Source organism: Leptidea sinapis, chromosome 17, assembly GCF_905404315.1.
Source record: "Leptidea sinapis chromosome 17, ilLepSina1.1, whole genome shotgun sequence".
Taxonomy (NCBI): domain Eukaryota; kingdom Metazoa; phylum Arthropoda; class Insecta; order Lepidoptera; family Pieridae; genus Leptidea; species Leptidea sinapis.
The window spans coordinates 6,513,516-6,526,655 of record NC_066281.1 but is presented as its reverse complement, the minus strand read 5'-3'; the positions used below and the strand labels follow the sequence as shown (position 1 = coordinate 6,526,655).

Below are 13,140 nucleotides of genomic sequence, written 5' to 3'. Positions count from 1 at the left end.
CCTTGGACACGTAGTGACCGAACGCCTCGATGACGACAGTGACATGGAACGGGAGCGTAGGGCGCTGTCGGTCCGAGGCAACATGTTGGCTCGTAGATTTGCGCGGTGTACTGCGCAGGTCAAATTAACTCTGTATAGAGCATACTGCCAGTCTTTTTATTCGTGCAGTCTGTGGACTAACTACACGCAGAGAAGTTACAGTGCCCTACGTGTTCAGTACAACAACGTGCTGAGAGCAGTGATGGGGGGACTGTGGCACTGCAGCGCGTTAGCAATGTTTGCGGAGGCCCGCGTGGACGATTTCTTTGCGGTTATGCGAAAACGCGAAAACTTGCCAGTAGCACTAATGTCCTCCTCAGCACACTGGCATCTCGACTAGACAGTTCTCTCTGGAAAACTTGGATCGAGGCTCATATTAGTACTAGGTGCAAGTCGTTTTATAAGGTAAATTTAAGAATTAGCGATAGGAACTAACATAGATTTAAGTGAATATTGTAACTAACAAATTATTATAAGATTTTGTCAAATATTGTATTAACGTGTTTTTAATTTAAATGGGTGGTATGCCTGAAATAAATGAGTTTATTATTATTATAATAAAAAAAAAAACGCTAAAGTCAAAATTACATTAATACTCCTACAAAGAGAATATTTTGGCAACACTCTGATAACATATGTTTTTTTTTTCATTTAAGCCTATATGATCGTGTATCTTATAGCCAAACCATCGGACGCTTCGGTGGGCGCTTCCCACCAATTGGTCCGGCGTCATCCTCGGTCCGGACGGTAATAATAATAATGGTTCGGCCGTACCAAATCCGATCATGTGTTTAGGCACTACTAGACATCACGACATTATGTGACCATGATCCATGCAAAGAATTGCATGAATATCCACATGATAGTTATTGCAGACAATTTGGTGAAATAAAATATTATTTTTGTTTATAAACAATTTTTTATTCAATTCCTCTTAATCTTATCCGGAGCCACATTACTATAACTAAAACAAACGGCCTGTTGCCTTAAGCTACACTCTTCTTCTCATTTGTCTCAGTCCACTGTTCACCATATACAGACGCGTCTGTCTGATTAAGTCCTTCGTCTTCACTCTCAGATATAGAGTCACTGCTGCCTTCACCTTCCTGATAACAAAAACAAAAACAACGACAACGTTACTATATAGGAACCATAAACTTAGTATACTACTGTAATAGACGAACCCAGTGTGAGATTGAGATAACTTACATAAAAACCTAGGTGTGAGAAAGAGACGGAATAAATGCAGCGTGAAACTGTTTTTAAACAATTTAGTGTCCGTTAGTCTCCTGTCAAATGGGACCGTGTTTTAATTTGAGAGTTTTTATCGTAATTATACAGTGTTTTAATTAAGTAATCGAAAAATATAACGGTGTCGTGTTCTGTATTAGATTGTGTTGTTATATACAGCAACAATCCAAATAAAGAAACATTTCACAGGTAAATACTGATTCTACAATACTTTCTAAATACAACAAACGTAACTTGAACCACAGAGTAGCGATGGATACTTACGTTACTTTACCAGTGGGAGGCTCATTTGCACAGGATGCCGGCTAGATTATGGGTACCACAAAGGCGCCTATATCTGCCGTGAAGCAGTAATGTGTAAAAATTAGTGTGTTTCGATCTGAAGGGCGCCGTAGCTAGTGAAATTACTGGGCAAATGAGACGTAATATCTTATGTCTCAAGGTGACGAGCGCAATTGTAGTGCCGCTCCGGATTTTTGGGATTTTCAAGAATCCTGAGCGTTGAAGAATCCTGTATTGTAATGGGCAGGGAGTATCAATAACCATCAGCTGAACGTCCTGCTCGTCTCGTCCCTTATTTTCATAAAAAAAAGTATCCTGACCTGAATAAATGTTGTACATTGCTGCTTATTGACCAAGAATATTTTAAACAACTGGAGTAAATGCGGCAATGTATAGATGTAGCAGTCGAAGATTATTATGGTGTAATTTGCGTAATGTTCCATATTTTGGCTCTGTTTTTGTATGACGTGATTTATCTAAATGTATAGAATATCATTGGTCTAGACTATAACAGCTGTGATAACGTCGAAATAAATTAATGGATGGCCTCTGGTCCTCGACACTAACCTATGCGAAACATAACGGCACTAGGCCGCTACTTCGTAACGTAAGCATCCATCCCTTCTCTGTGGTTCAGGTTATGTTATATATGTGATGTTACATTTTGTTTCAGCACACTTTTGCCGTTCCACTGAATGATATATCCTAACCCTCTCACCTCGTAACTCATCTCCGCCTGCTTGTCTCCCAAGATGGCCTGCATGATGTACTTGATGATGGTGTCGCGACCCTTCTCCGCGGCGTACGACGGCAGCCAGCCCCACTTGGGGTGGCACGAGTAGCCCGCGGGGGGCTCCTTGTTGATGACCTCCTGGACCTCAGGGACATGAACGTCGCAGAACTGTTCACAGATATATTATTCACAAACGGGCGCTCTACAAGAGGGCTCGCTCATAAAGAATCATTGAGAGCTATATTTAAACAAATAAACATATTATCGGTTGCTTCTCAATATATTCTTGATATTGTAATGTATGTACATCGGCAGATAGGTGAATTAGATAGAAACTCGATAGAAGGTCATAACCATAAAATGAAAATTACTGGGCTAACCTACGTCAAATATTTATGGGACCAAATGGCAAGCATTTCGCACCAAACTAAAGAAGAATCACGTAAATCGGTGTACATACATTAATAAAATACCAATCGAATTGAGAACCTCCTCCTATACGAATTCGGTTAAAAACAAAGTAACATGAAACTGTACCGTATAGAATATTTGTCGTTGTGGTGGCACAGTTCCTGGCTCGAAGTATACAGCGCTTTCAAGGACATCTTCACTATTACTGGTATCCGTTACAGTCTTCCTCTTTGATACATTTGTTCTTGAGTCGCGGGACAGAACTGTCATACAATTTAGCTTCATTACTCTACGACTAATCTAATAAAAAATTACTATTTCACTAATATAATGTAATTATTTATACGTCTAGATAGATTGCTGCTCAGGTCTGAGACACACCTTTTGGAATGTGTGCTAGTGTTTGACTTTCAATAAGTGATATTATATCCTATTTTTAATAAAAATATTTGAATTTGAATTGAAGAGAAACGTTATGAATTCTAGCCATGAACAACACAATATTATACAAAATAAATACTATATTTAATGACGTACTATATAATATATGGACATATCATTTGTAGTCTAATAGCGGAACGGCAAAAGTTTGCTAAGAGCCAATGTAAGAATACTTTACTTCTTAGTAGTGTGTCAACTGTGTGTCAATCACCAAATCTAATTGTGCTATAAAAAAGTGCGCAAATAATAGTTGAGCCAAACAATCGAAGAAGGAGATCTAGGGTTAAGTTATTCACAGAACTAGGCCAGTCAAGCTTTTTCTTTTTTGATACCATCCTTTCATTCGTAGCATCAATACGCTTATATTGAACTAGCTGACCCGACAGACGTTCTGTTCATAATAAAAATAAAAAACTCTTGCGGATGGAATCTTGGCAAATCCGTTCTTAGGTGACCTCTACTCGGTGAAAAGAAAATTCCTACCAAATTTCAAGTCTTTAGCTCTAATGGTTCCAGAGATATCGTGATGAGTGACTATATACGTGGAAATCTCTTATATATATATATATAGATGAATTTCTCTTCTGTCATATCGGCTGCGTACTCTTTCTCTGCTGCCACTCTCTGATTCAACAAATCTTTGCATTCCCATGCCACCAGGAAGGGGAAGGCAAATTATTTGAGACAGGAGATAGGAGGAGATTGGAGAGAGAAAGGAGGATGGGTTATTGGTGGCCTGCTTATTGTAACTATTTGCTAAGGGGGTGCGAGGACAACGAATAATTGTCTCCTGATAGGATCTCATAGGGTTGGAACTGGATCGAGGTGAGTTGAGGGCCCGAGCTAAGAATGTAGGAGAGCACAACAACTTCCTTGTCATCTACGCATATGAGCTGTGGACTGGGGGGAAACTGGCCGTAGCCCTAAATACGAAATATTGTCCTGAGACATAATATGCTTTGTTTCCTGACGTTAAAACTCTGGATAGTCCTCGTTCGACGCAAAATGGTTGCCTGAGCAATGCAAGCAGGAAGCTTTTTCTTTTGAAACATCGCAGGACTCACCTGTAACACCTTTGGGGCTTTGCACATCTGTAACACCTGGGCTTAGACCTACACTGTGATCGTTTTAACGTGGTGAAAACAGCAGCAAATTTATTGAATTAGGCGTTACTTTGCGGAAATCCATAATTATACAAATGATTTAAGTTTTCTTTAGTGTTAATTCCGCCAATATTTGTTTTTTATATTTGTTTTTTTTTTTGACAAATATTGGCGGAATTAACACTAAAGAAAACTTAAATCATTTGTAAAACAGCAGCAGTTCAGGCACTGCATAGTCGACAATTTATAGGTTTCAACAGGGAGGCACATATAGAATGAGAAATTTTTTGAGGGTAGCATCTTAAGCAGATTAAGTGGGCACTCATTCGACAATTCCTTCAACAACGTTCTTACGGTTTAGGCGGCGGGCTTTCAGAACCTCGCCACAGCCAATCGGTAGTTCCAGGGATTCGACAAATTACCAGTCTACAGGGACATCTCGCACTAGGCCCATCTGAGTAATGTTAAAAGTCGGGATTACTGCTTTGTATTTTGTCAAAGTCAAAATCTGGTTAGTTAGAAAATCATTCAATCAAGGGTGCTTGAGCGTTTGAAGTTCGACACTTACTCTGTGGCGACCAACACTTTTAACACCTCCTTAACAATGTCCGTGAATGTATTTTGATGTAAGAACAGTCCAAATTGCAATGCACGGATGGCTGTGCCTGCATATGTGTCCGACACCTGCCTGGACACGTGAACTATAAAGGGGCCTTTTTCATCCTTACTGTAGCCTTTAGGGCCCTTCAACGAAAGAGGGATGCGTGTACATGGTTTGTACGGACACTTGGGGGGGATTTAAACCTGATTTTTTCCGCTTTCTACAACGGGCTTATCGGATTCTACATGCCGCTTCCGAGAGGAGACCGCATGCCAAAAAAAAGCACTCCGAAAAAAAACCACACGTGTGTCAACCAAAGCCAACATGACGAAACTCCAAGCTACGTCATGCACTCGTGATTTGTATATCACTTTGTGTTAGTGTGTGTGCATCGCTCAAAATAGACGTTAACTGTCAACCTCAATTTATTGCGACATTATTACAGCTGTCACAGTCTGTCTCAACGTACGAATGATCTAAGGTAATTAGAACCAACATTCAAATTCAAATATTTTTATTCAAAATAGGATAAAAAATCACTTATTGAACGTCGAAAACTACCACCCATTCAAAAAAGACTGCCTCAGACCTGAGAAGAACGGGCGCAAGAAACTCAGCGGCCTTTTTTATATAAAAATATGGATTACAATGTGATATCGTACAATACCTAAACATTTATAATTAAAGAGCCTGAGGATGTTTGCTTCATTCCCAGTGTGTGGTAGTATTCAGAAAATCGGTTATGCTATAGTAACCTTTCCCACACAAACATTTTTTAACAATTCTTTTAAATTTCGTAATGTATTTGTTTTGTACATTTTCTGGGATCATATTTTAGAAGCATATACATCGCCCAATAAAAGACTTATTAACTCGACTTAACCGAGTACTAGGCATAACAAGTTTATATTTGCAAATTCCGCAATGTGCTTATGAACATGTAGAACATTATCAAAAAAATATTGAGAAGCAAAAGTCAAAAAGTTTTTCTCTTTAAATTTTTCTCTTAACGATTCTTTAGGACCTACGTTAATAATAACGCGAATAGCCCTCTTCTACAGCACAAAGATGGTATTAATATCGGCCGCACTGCCCCATAACAATATACCATAGGAAATGATACTATGAAAATAACTAAAGTATACGTATCATGTCAGTTAACTGTCTAATTTTCTTAACCGCATAATATGCTGCAGAACTAAGTCTATTCGCCAATCCTTCAATATGGGGGCCCCATTGCTATTTGGAATCAAGAGTAATGCCAAGAAATACAGCAGATTCCACTGGTTTTACCACCTCTCCGTTTTATAAAATATTCGCATCTACATTTTTTACATTTGTTGCGGTAAATTTATTATATATGGTTTGATGACTATTTATCAATAAGTTAGTGGCGCTAAACCAGTACACGATGTCCCATAGAGCATTGTTTACGTCGTCATATAAAACTTGGCTTCTTTTTCACATTGAATATAAGTGAAGTGTCATCTGCAAACAATACCACCTTTTTTTCTACAAGGTTAGGTAGATCATTTATATAAATTAGTAAGTAAAAAAGGAAAGGGTCCAAGAATCGACCCTTGTGGTACCCCCATACCGAGGGGAGTCCCAGGAGATCTCTTGCCATTCACATCAACCCTCTGAATCCTATTACTTAAATTAAACAGTTTTGATATTATTATTAATCGAATAATTAGTAAACTATTAATATTATACTGAGGGGTGTTTCACAATGTCCAAATAAGTTCCTGTTAGGCTACTCGCTACTTTTCTATCGAATAAAGACATCAGTTTCACAGTGTAAAGGTGTTTATTTAATTAATGATATTTTTTTATGGAATAGGAGAACAAACGAGCGTACGGGTCACCTGGTGTTAAGTGATCACCGCCGCCCACATTCTCTTGCAACACCAGAGGAATAACAAGAGCGTTGCCGGCCTTTATGGAGGGTATACGCGCTTTTTTTGAAGGTACTCATGTCGTATCGTCCCGGAAACACCGCACAAAGAAGCTCATTCCACAGCGTTGTAGTACGCGGAAGAAAGCTCCTTGAAAACCGCACTGTGGAGGACCGCCACACATCCAGATGGTGGGGATGATATCCTAACTTGTGCCGTGTCGTGCGAAGGTGGAATTATGTAAAAAATTAAAAGTAATAATCAGTTTGACGGTTCTATCTCAATAAATTCTTGATAATGTTATGTATGTTCACAGTCATATTAAAGAATTTGCTAGAAACTGCGACAATCATAATGTTAACACGAAGAATAAACATACAACTACAAACAAACAACATACACAACATGTTATGCCTACTACTCGGTTAAGTCGTGTTAGTAAGTCTGCTATGCTTTTACAGCATGATCCCAGATAATATACAAAACGTGTTAAGAAATTTAAAAGAATTATTGTAGAAAACGTTGGTGTTGTAAAGGTGATTATAAAATATAATATAAATGATACCACAGGCTGGTAATGGAGCGAACACCCTCAGGCTATTTAATTATAAATGTTTATTGTACGATATTATATTGTAATAATTTTTATTAAAAACAAAGCTCGCTGAATTTCTTCCACCCGTTCTTCTCAGGTCTGAGGCACATTATTTCGAATGGGTGGTAATTTTTGACGTTCAATAAATGAAATCTTCATAAAGTTAATTGAATTCAATTCCAATTTTATTATTGAATATATTATCAATTCTATTTGAGTGGGTCGAAGAAGTTTTAGTATACTAATGTTAAGACATTATATATTATTACCTAAGATAATTTATACGTGTAGATAGAGCCTCTTGATGTTAGGTAACGCATAACAACAGGCCACGTTTATTAGTTTAGTGTTCATGACAGCTACGTCTTACACTCGCGAAACGTCGGTCACTTTGTTTTAGTGTGCGAGCGTCGCTGAAAGTATATACTGTCAGATATATAGACGTATAAATTGTCTTATTGTACATATTGTGAACAACGAAAATAATAATTATTTAATATTAAATTAAGAATAATTTATGTTATACCCACCTGTATGTCTTAACCTAAAGTCCAAAGTTTGATAGATTCTCGCATTTGGTTCTTTTCTCGGATCATAGCCGTACCGGACCCATAACAGTCGCCAAGGACCTGTTTTGAGGTAGTACGCCAGGCACGGAAATATCATTCTCAGAGATGGTTCCTTAATGTTTGTGAGATGCTTGACCAGACTGCTGGACCATATCGGACGATCTTCAAACATCTGGAAACAAATTACAAACAACTTACAACATGACAAGTGAAGATGAACGAGCTTCTTCAGCCTCAACAATCAACAAGTAGCTGTGAGAAAAACAAACGAAAAGACTTAGAAAACCAGTGTTGAATTATGTTCTGATGAAGATCCACCAGATCTTTATCTATTGATTATAGTGACGATAAACCCTCTGTGGTTCAACCTAACGATCCCAATGTTGATGCCGAGTGCATGTATTGCTGTGATTTTCTCAGCGAAGACAAAAATGGAAAAGATTGGATTTAGTGCATTGCCTGTAGACAATCATGACATTTTCAGGGTTCCTGAGCAGAATATGCATATTTTATTTGTAATTTTTGCTTGCAGGGTTAATTTTATTATTTTATTCTAATTAACAAGGCTTGACTCCATTATAGAATACCATATTCCATAATATTTATATATATATTTATTAATTTTTGAGAGACATAGTTTTGGCGGATTTTTATTTGTTCATTTAATTATTAATTTTTATCAGTGACTATTACTGCATTTAATTATATCCATGAGACTGAAAAAATAACTCTTAAATACTGTTTTTTTTTTTTTTGAATTTGTATAAGTATTCCATATTCGGTGCTTTTCCTCATATATATATATATATATATATATATATATATACTTTGTAACAAGAGGAAGGACATAGGATCGACAAAAGAGATTGTGACTCGATTATAAATTCGTAAATCAAGTGGTTAAATGTTTAAACTTCTCATAAATTTATTCATTTACTCTTCGGGACACGCTGTAATCGAAGTGTCGGAAGACACTACAGTGAAGTCACGAACATAAGCATTTTTGAGGGTTTTTGACTGGTGCCAGGAATCCTATTTACAAAGGCAACAACTAATTATTTTACATAGAGGAGTTGCAAGCTACCACTCAAGATGCCAGGTGAAAATCCCAGTTACAAGTTAAAAACCAGACAACCAAAAATGGCTTTACCAAAGCAAATTTCTTTTGAGGCAAAGGAAACAAAAGTCCAGCTTTTGTAATAGGTTAAAAATGTCAAAACTCAGTTCCTGTCGTACATAGGCGAAAGCAGTTGGTGTGGAGGTAATGAGATACCACTGCCAATCAAATGACATCCAACTAGTGTGGGCAGAAGTCAAGGAGGATGTGGCCCTGTGGCATTAACAAATTATAAAGTAATAATTCAATAATATCATAAATAAACATAAGTTTGTAGGTACCACTCTCAAATAAATATTTTAAAATATAAACATTTGTGGCTATAGAATTCCTTTAAACTGTAGAAGCATTTATCTATTAGCCATTATTTTAGTTTTTTATGTATTATAGTTAAAGGAAACTCTCAAATATTTTTGGAAGATGCTATGTCTAATAATGATCTATATTCATGAACTCTTTTCACAAATTGGCACAGAACTGAAGGCAGATCATTTCTCGAAAATTTTCTTACAGTTTGCGTTATAGAATCACTACTTTTGAAACAAGTTTTTGATATTTCCCAATTCTATGCAAGCGTAAAGTGCCCAATTTTGTGTCAAAAATAAAACTAACTTCCTGACATCAAAAAGTGATTGTCATTGTACCTTTCAAAGTCAAAGTAATTGGTACTTCAAATTTTTAAACACTAGATGGCCCACCCTTGTATTTCATCTGTATAGTCATTCGACAACAGAAATTATAACGAGCTTAAGCTAAGGCGGCCCAATGCAAAAGTCTAGTTTGCGTTTTATCACACTCAGCAATGTAAGTAAAGTCTGAGTATAGTCTAATAATAATAATAATTTTTTTAATTCGACAAAGGATCATAATGTGTTAGTAACAAAATACCGTAAAATCTAGTGTTAGTACAAGATATCTTAAAATCAAAACCTTCCTAATCTAGGACAGGACCGACTTGTCAGCACATGTATCAAACAGCAGTGGTTCAGGTACTGACAATCGAACCTGTGAGAAAATGCCCTCAGGATACCATTCTAAGAAATTTCTATAGATTTCATCCTTAGCCCATTATCCTTTTATATGAAGATTCTAATTCGGAAACCATGCACATATTCTCATTTAAGAATGAAATGAAATTTATTTAATTGTATGAAACATGGTAACATAGGTCTTAACAATTGGTAGGTGCACAGCACAATTCGCCAAAATGTTGGCATATAAATATTTGACTGTCAATATTAGAATTTTGGCCATAAACATTAAATGAACAAACTGCCTCCATTCTTAACATTAATGCATTAGATATTGTGTCTTGACTAACAGACTGACATGATGGTTGGATAAAAAGCAATTTTATGTACCTTTTTAACAGTTTCATATTCAGCTTTAAACTGAGGACTAGCTGCTGATTTTTCTCCAGCTGCCTTAGTAAAGAATGCATTTGGTTCAGTTGGGAAAATCTCATCCAAATTGAAATTACATCTTGCCGATGGTTTTATTCTATCACTCCTTGTTTTATGAACATCATCCTTATCACCAGCATCTAATGATAAATCATCGTCTTTATGAAGGTAGGTCTTTTTGTCTGTATAGGAGTAGCCAACAGGTTTTTCAAACCTTGTAAATGCTCCTGGTAGTATAAACAGTGGTGATGGTTTTCTAAAAATATTTTCATAATAAATATATAATAGTGGTATGTGTGGGGGAAGTAATTGGGGAATGGATTTAATCTGTCTAATAAATAATAAAGTATTAACTAAATTTAAACATTAATGATTGTAGACTTAACAACAATTATTTATTTACCCTAACATTTTAACAAGTTTGCAGATTACCTTGGCCACATTCAACTGATAAAAGTATGCAACTAATATTAAAATTCACATATTTTATTAAATGTTTATCTATATAAAAATTTTGATCAGTATACTTGCTCTAGTATAGTGTAGTCATTTAATCCCGGTGGAATAATATCATCTAGAATGCATTTAGGCATTCCACCCATTGAACAAACTGGAAGATATTGAAAATCACACAGAGCTGGAAATAATTTCAATGTCATTTTTAAACACAGTATAAAAACAGATTAATTACGATTATACAAAACTTACCATCAAACTTAACTATATTTTTAACATAACTTACTGCTGAAGTTTCGATAACTTCACGCTTTAATATTGTTTTATCTTCATTCATAATTTTTCTGATTCTTACTTTGAACAAGACACCTGACGCTGGCTTCTTTTCACCACCAATTTTTTTAACATAAGGATTATCAGGTTGAAAAGACAGATGAACAGGTTTTTTGTAAGACTGGGAGAATATCTATAAAACATAAAATGTATTATTAAACTTCATTTCAGGAGCATTGTAAATAAAACGACGGCAAATAATAGAAGTATACTACCAAAATATGGAGAAATTACTAGTGAGATATCAGCTCGGATCAGTCTAAATAAATATTTCTTTATATTTAGAAATTCACAATCTGAGGTAAAGTATCGTAAATCAAATCTACAAAAATGTTGTATTGGAACACTAACGTATTAATTATATTAACCACATACACACCTGTGAAATTGTTCTCAAGCCACCCAAACATTGTATGGCTTTTTCTTCATTCTTTACATTTCCAGGAAATAAAACACAATACATTTTACTACTTAGAGCATTTTTAGTATTAGTGGCTGTAGTTTCATTCATTTTAAAATATTAGATAAGTGGCTAGCTAAAGAACGTTTTTTACTCTTACAAACACAAAAAGCTCTTCTAATTTCAGTTTCACCTAGTCTAAATTCTAAAGTATCATTCCGCATTAGTTAGAGTAAAAGTGTTCTGTGTATAAGTGCTATAACTATGCTTTCAAGTTTCAACCAAAGTTTACCGACTACCGAGTTAAATCACATATTAAATTGTACTGTAGCTGTAACTAGTCTGTAATCTTTTTAATAAATATTTCAAAGAGATTTTTTTTGTTTTTGGTTCTGTAATATTTCAAAGAGAATTTAAACAGAAGTGTTCAAAATATTTTTTTTTTCGACGGAATTAAGACAGTTGTCATTCTAGATTTTTTTTTTGTTTAGAGCATTGGTAACAAGACCATCTGCTCCAACAAAATACAAAAGGGGAAAAAACGGTTTATCTCGAATTCCGGAGGAATTAAACTAAGCGCTTTTGAATAGTCTCTAATCACTATAAATATTTATTTTAAATTACTGAATTTACCATATGTTTGGAAAAAGTTGGAGCTCGTGAGAAGAGCATACAAAAAACTCAACGGTCAATCAAATGGAGTATTTAACAATGGCTGTTATATATTTACTAAAAATTAGTTTGTAAGAAGCGGCATCCAATATATTATATTTCTTTATTTATGACACTAACACTATTACAATATTATATTTTGTTATTACTAGCGTAACTTTATTAATGGCCTTAGTACTAAACAATGCAATACCCAATATTTTTTTATTATATTAGGAATAACTTGTGGAAGATGAAATGTGTGGGTACTGCTGCCGACAATTTCGCTTTAAAGGTTTTGGTGCCTTATATTTGATTTTGTTCAATAAATAATGACTATCGATCAACCCATTGACTAATTAATATAAAAAGATTTGATCCTTATGATCTCCTTTTAATTCTAAGGAAGTTAATACTATAATATCATTGTCGAACACTAAAAATAAATTATATGGCAAAGCAACGTTTGCCAGGTCAGCTAGTATACCATACAACTGCATCTGCTATATTTTTATCAAACTTCTAATAACTTTTATTTTTAAATTGTCAGGACATGGCAGAACATCTGTCCACTCAATTGGAGTTCGGAAGCTATCGAGATTTGTAGGTAAACTGTACAACATCATTATGCTTAATAACTCTGGATGAATTTTAACATCTATGTCTTCTAACTGACCTACTACATCCATAAAATTACTGAGATGGTCTCTCACATCTTCTTGTGGAGTCATTTTCTTCAATACTAGTTGGTTTAATAGCGTAGCCTTTCTTGCCGGCCCTGAACTTTGATGTACAGACTTTAGTTTTTCTCATACTTCCTTGGATGTATTACATCCTTTAATTTGTTTAAGTTCTGG

The 13,140-nt window shown here is 35.5% G+C and overlaps 1 protein-coding gene across 2 annotated transcripts; it reads right to left on the bottom strand.

The window, feature by feature from the left end:
* Positions 1-935: 935 nt before the first annotated feature.
* On the bottom strand, positions 936-12,040 carry LOC126969244 (general transcription factor 3C polypeptide 5). Of its 2 annotated transcripts, none has more exons than XM_050814611.1 (8): positions 11,612-12,040; positions 11,152-11,365; positions 10,975-11,080; positions 10,402-10,699; positions 7,885-8,095; positions 2,843-2,979; positions 2,291-2,473; positions 936-1,145 (listed from the first exon to the last, which is right to left on the bottom strand). In XM_050814611.1, the coding sequence occupies exons 1-8, from the start codon at positions 11,741-11,743 to the stop codon at positions 1,026-1,028; spliced, it is 1,401 nt and encodes a 466-aa protein (XP_050670568.1). In that variant the 5' UTR covers positions 11,744-12,040; the 3' UTR covers positions 936-1,025. The 2 variants fall into 2 exon arrangements, with proteins under 2 accessions (XP_050670568.1, XP_050670570.1); XM_050814613.1 differs by having other exon boundaries at positions 10,975-11,053; positions 11,612-12,038.
* Between the last annotated feature and the right edge of the window lie 1,100 nt (positions 12,041-13,140).

Bases quoted from the DNA above. Each gene is read 5' to 3' on its own strand.
- LOC126969244 (XM_050814611.1), bottom strand. From the start codon at position 11,743: ATGAATGAAACTACAGCCACTAATACTAAAAATGCTCTAAGTAGTAAA. The intron at 11,081-11,151 runs GTAAGTTTTGTA...AATTATTTCCAG, and splicing joins AAATATAGTTAAGTTTGATG to CTCTGTGTGATTTTCAATAT. The intron at 10,700-10,974 runs GCAAGTATACTG...AAATATTTTTAG, and splicing joins AATGACTACACTATACTAGA to AAAACCATCACCACTGTTTA.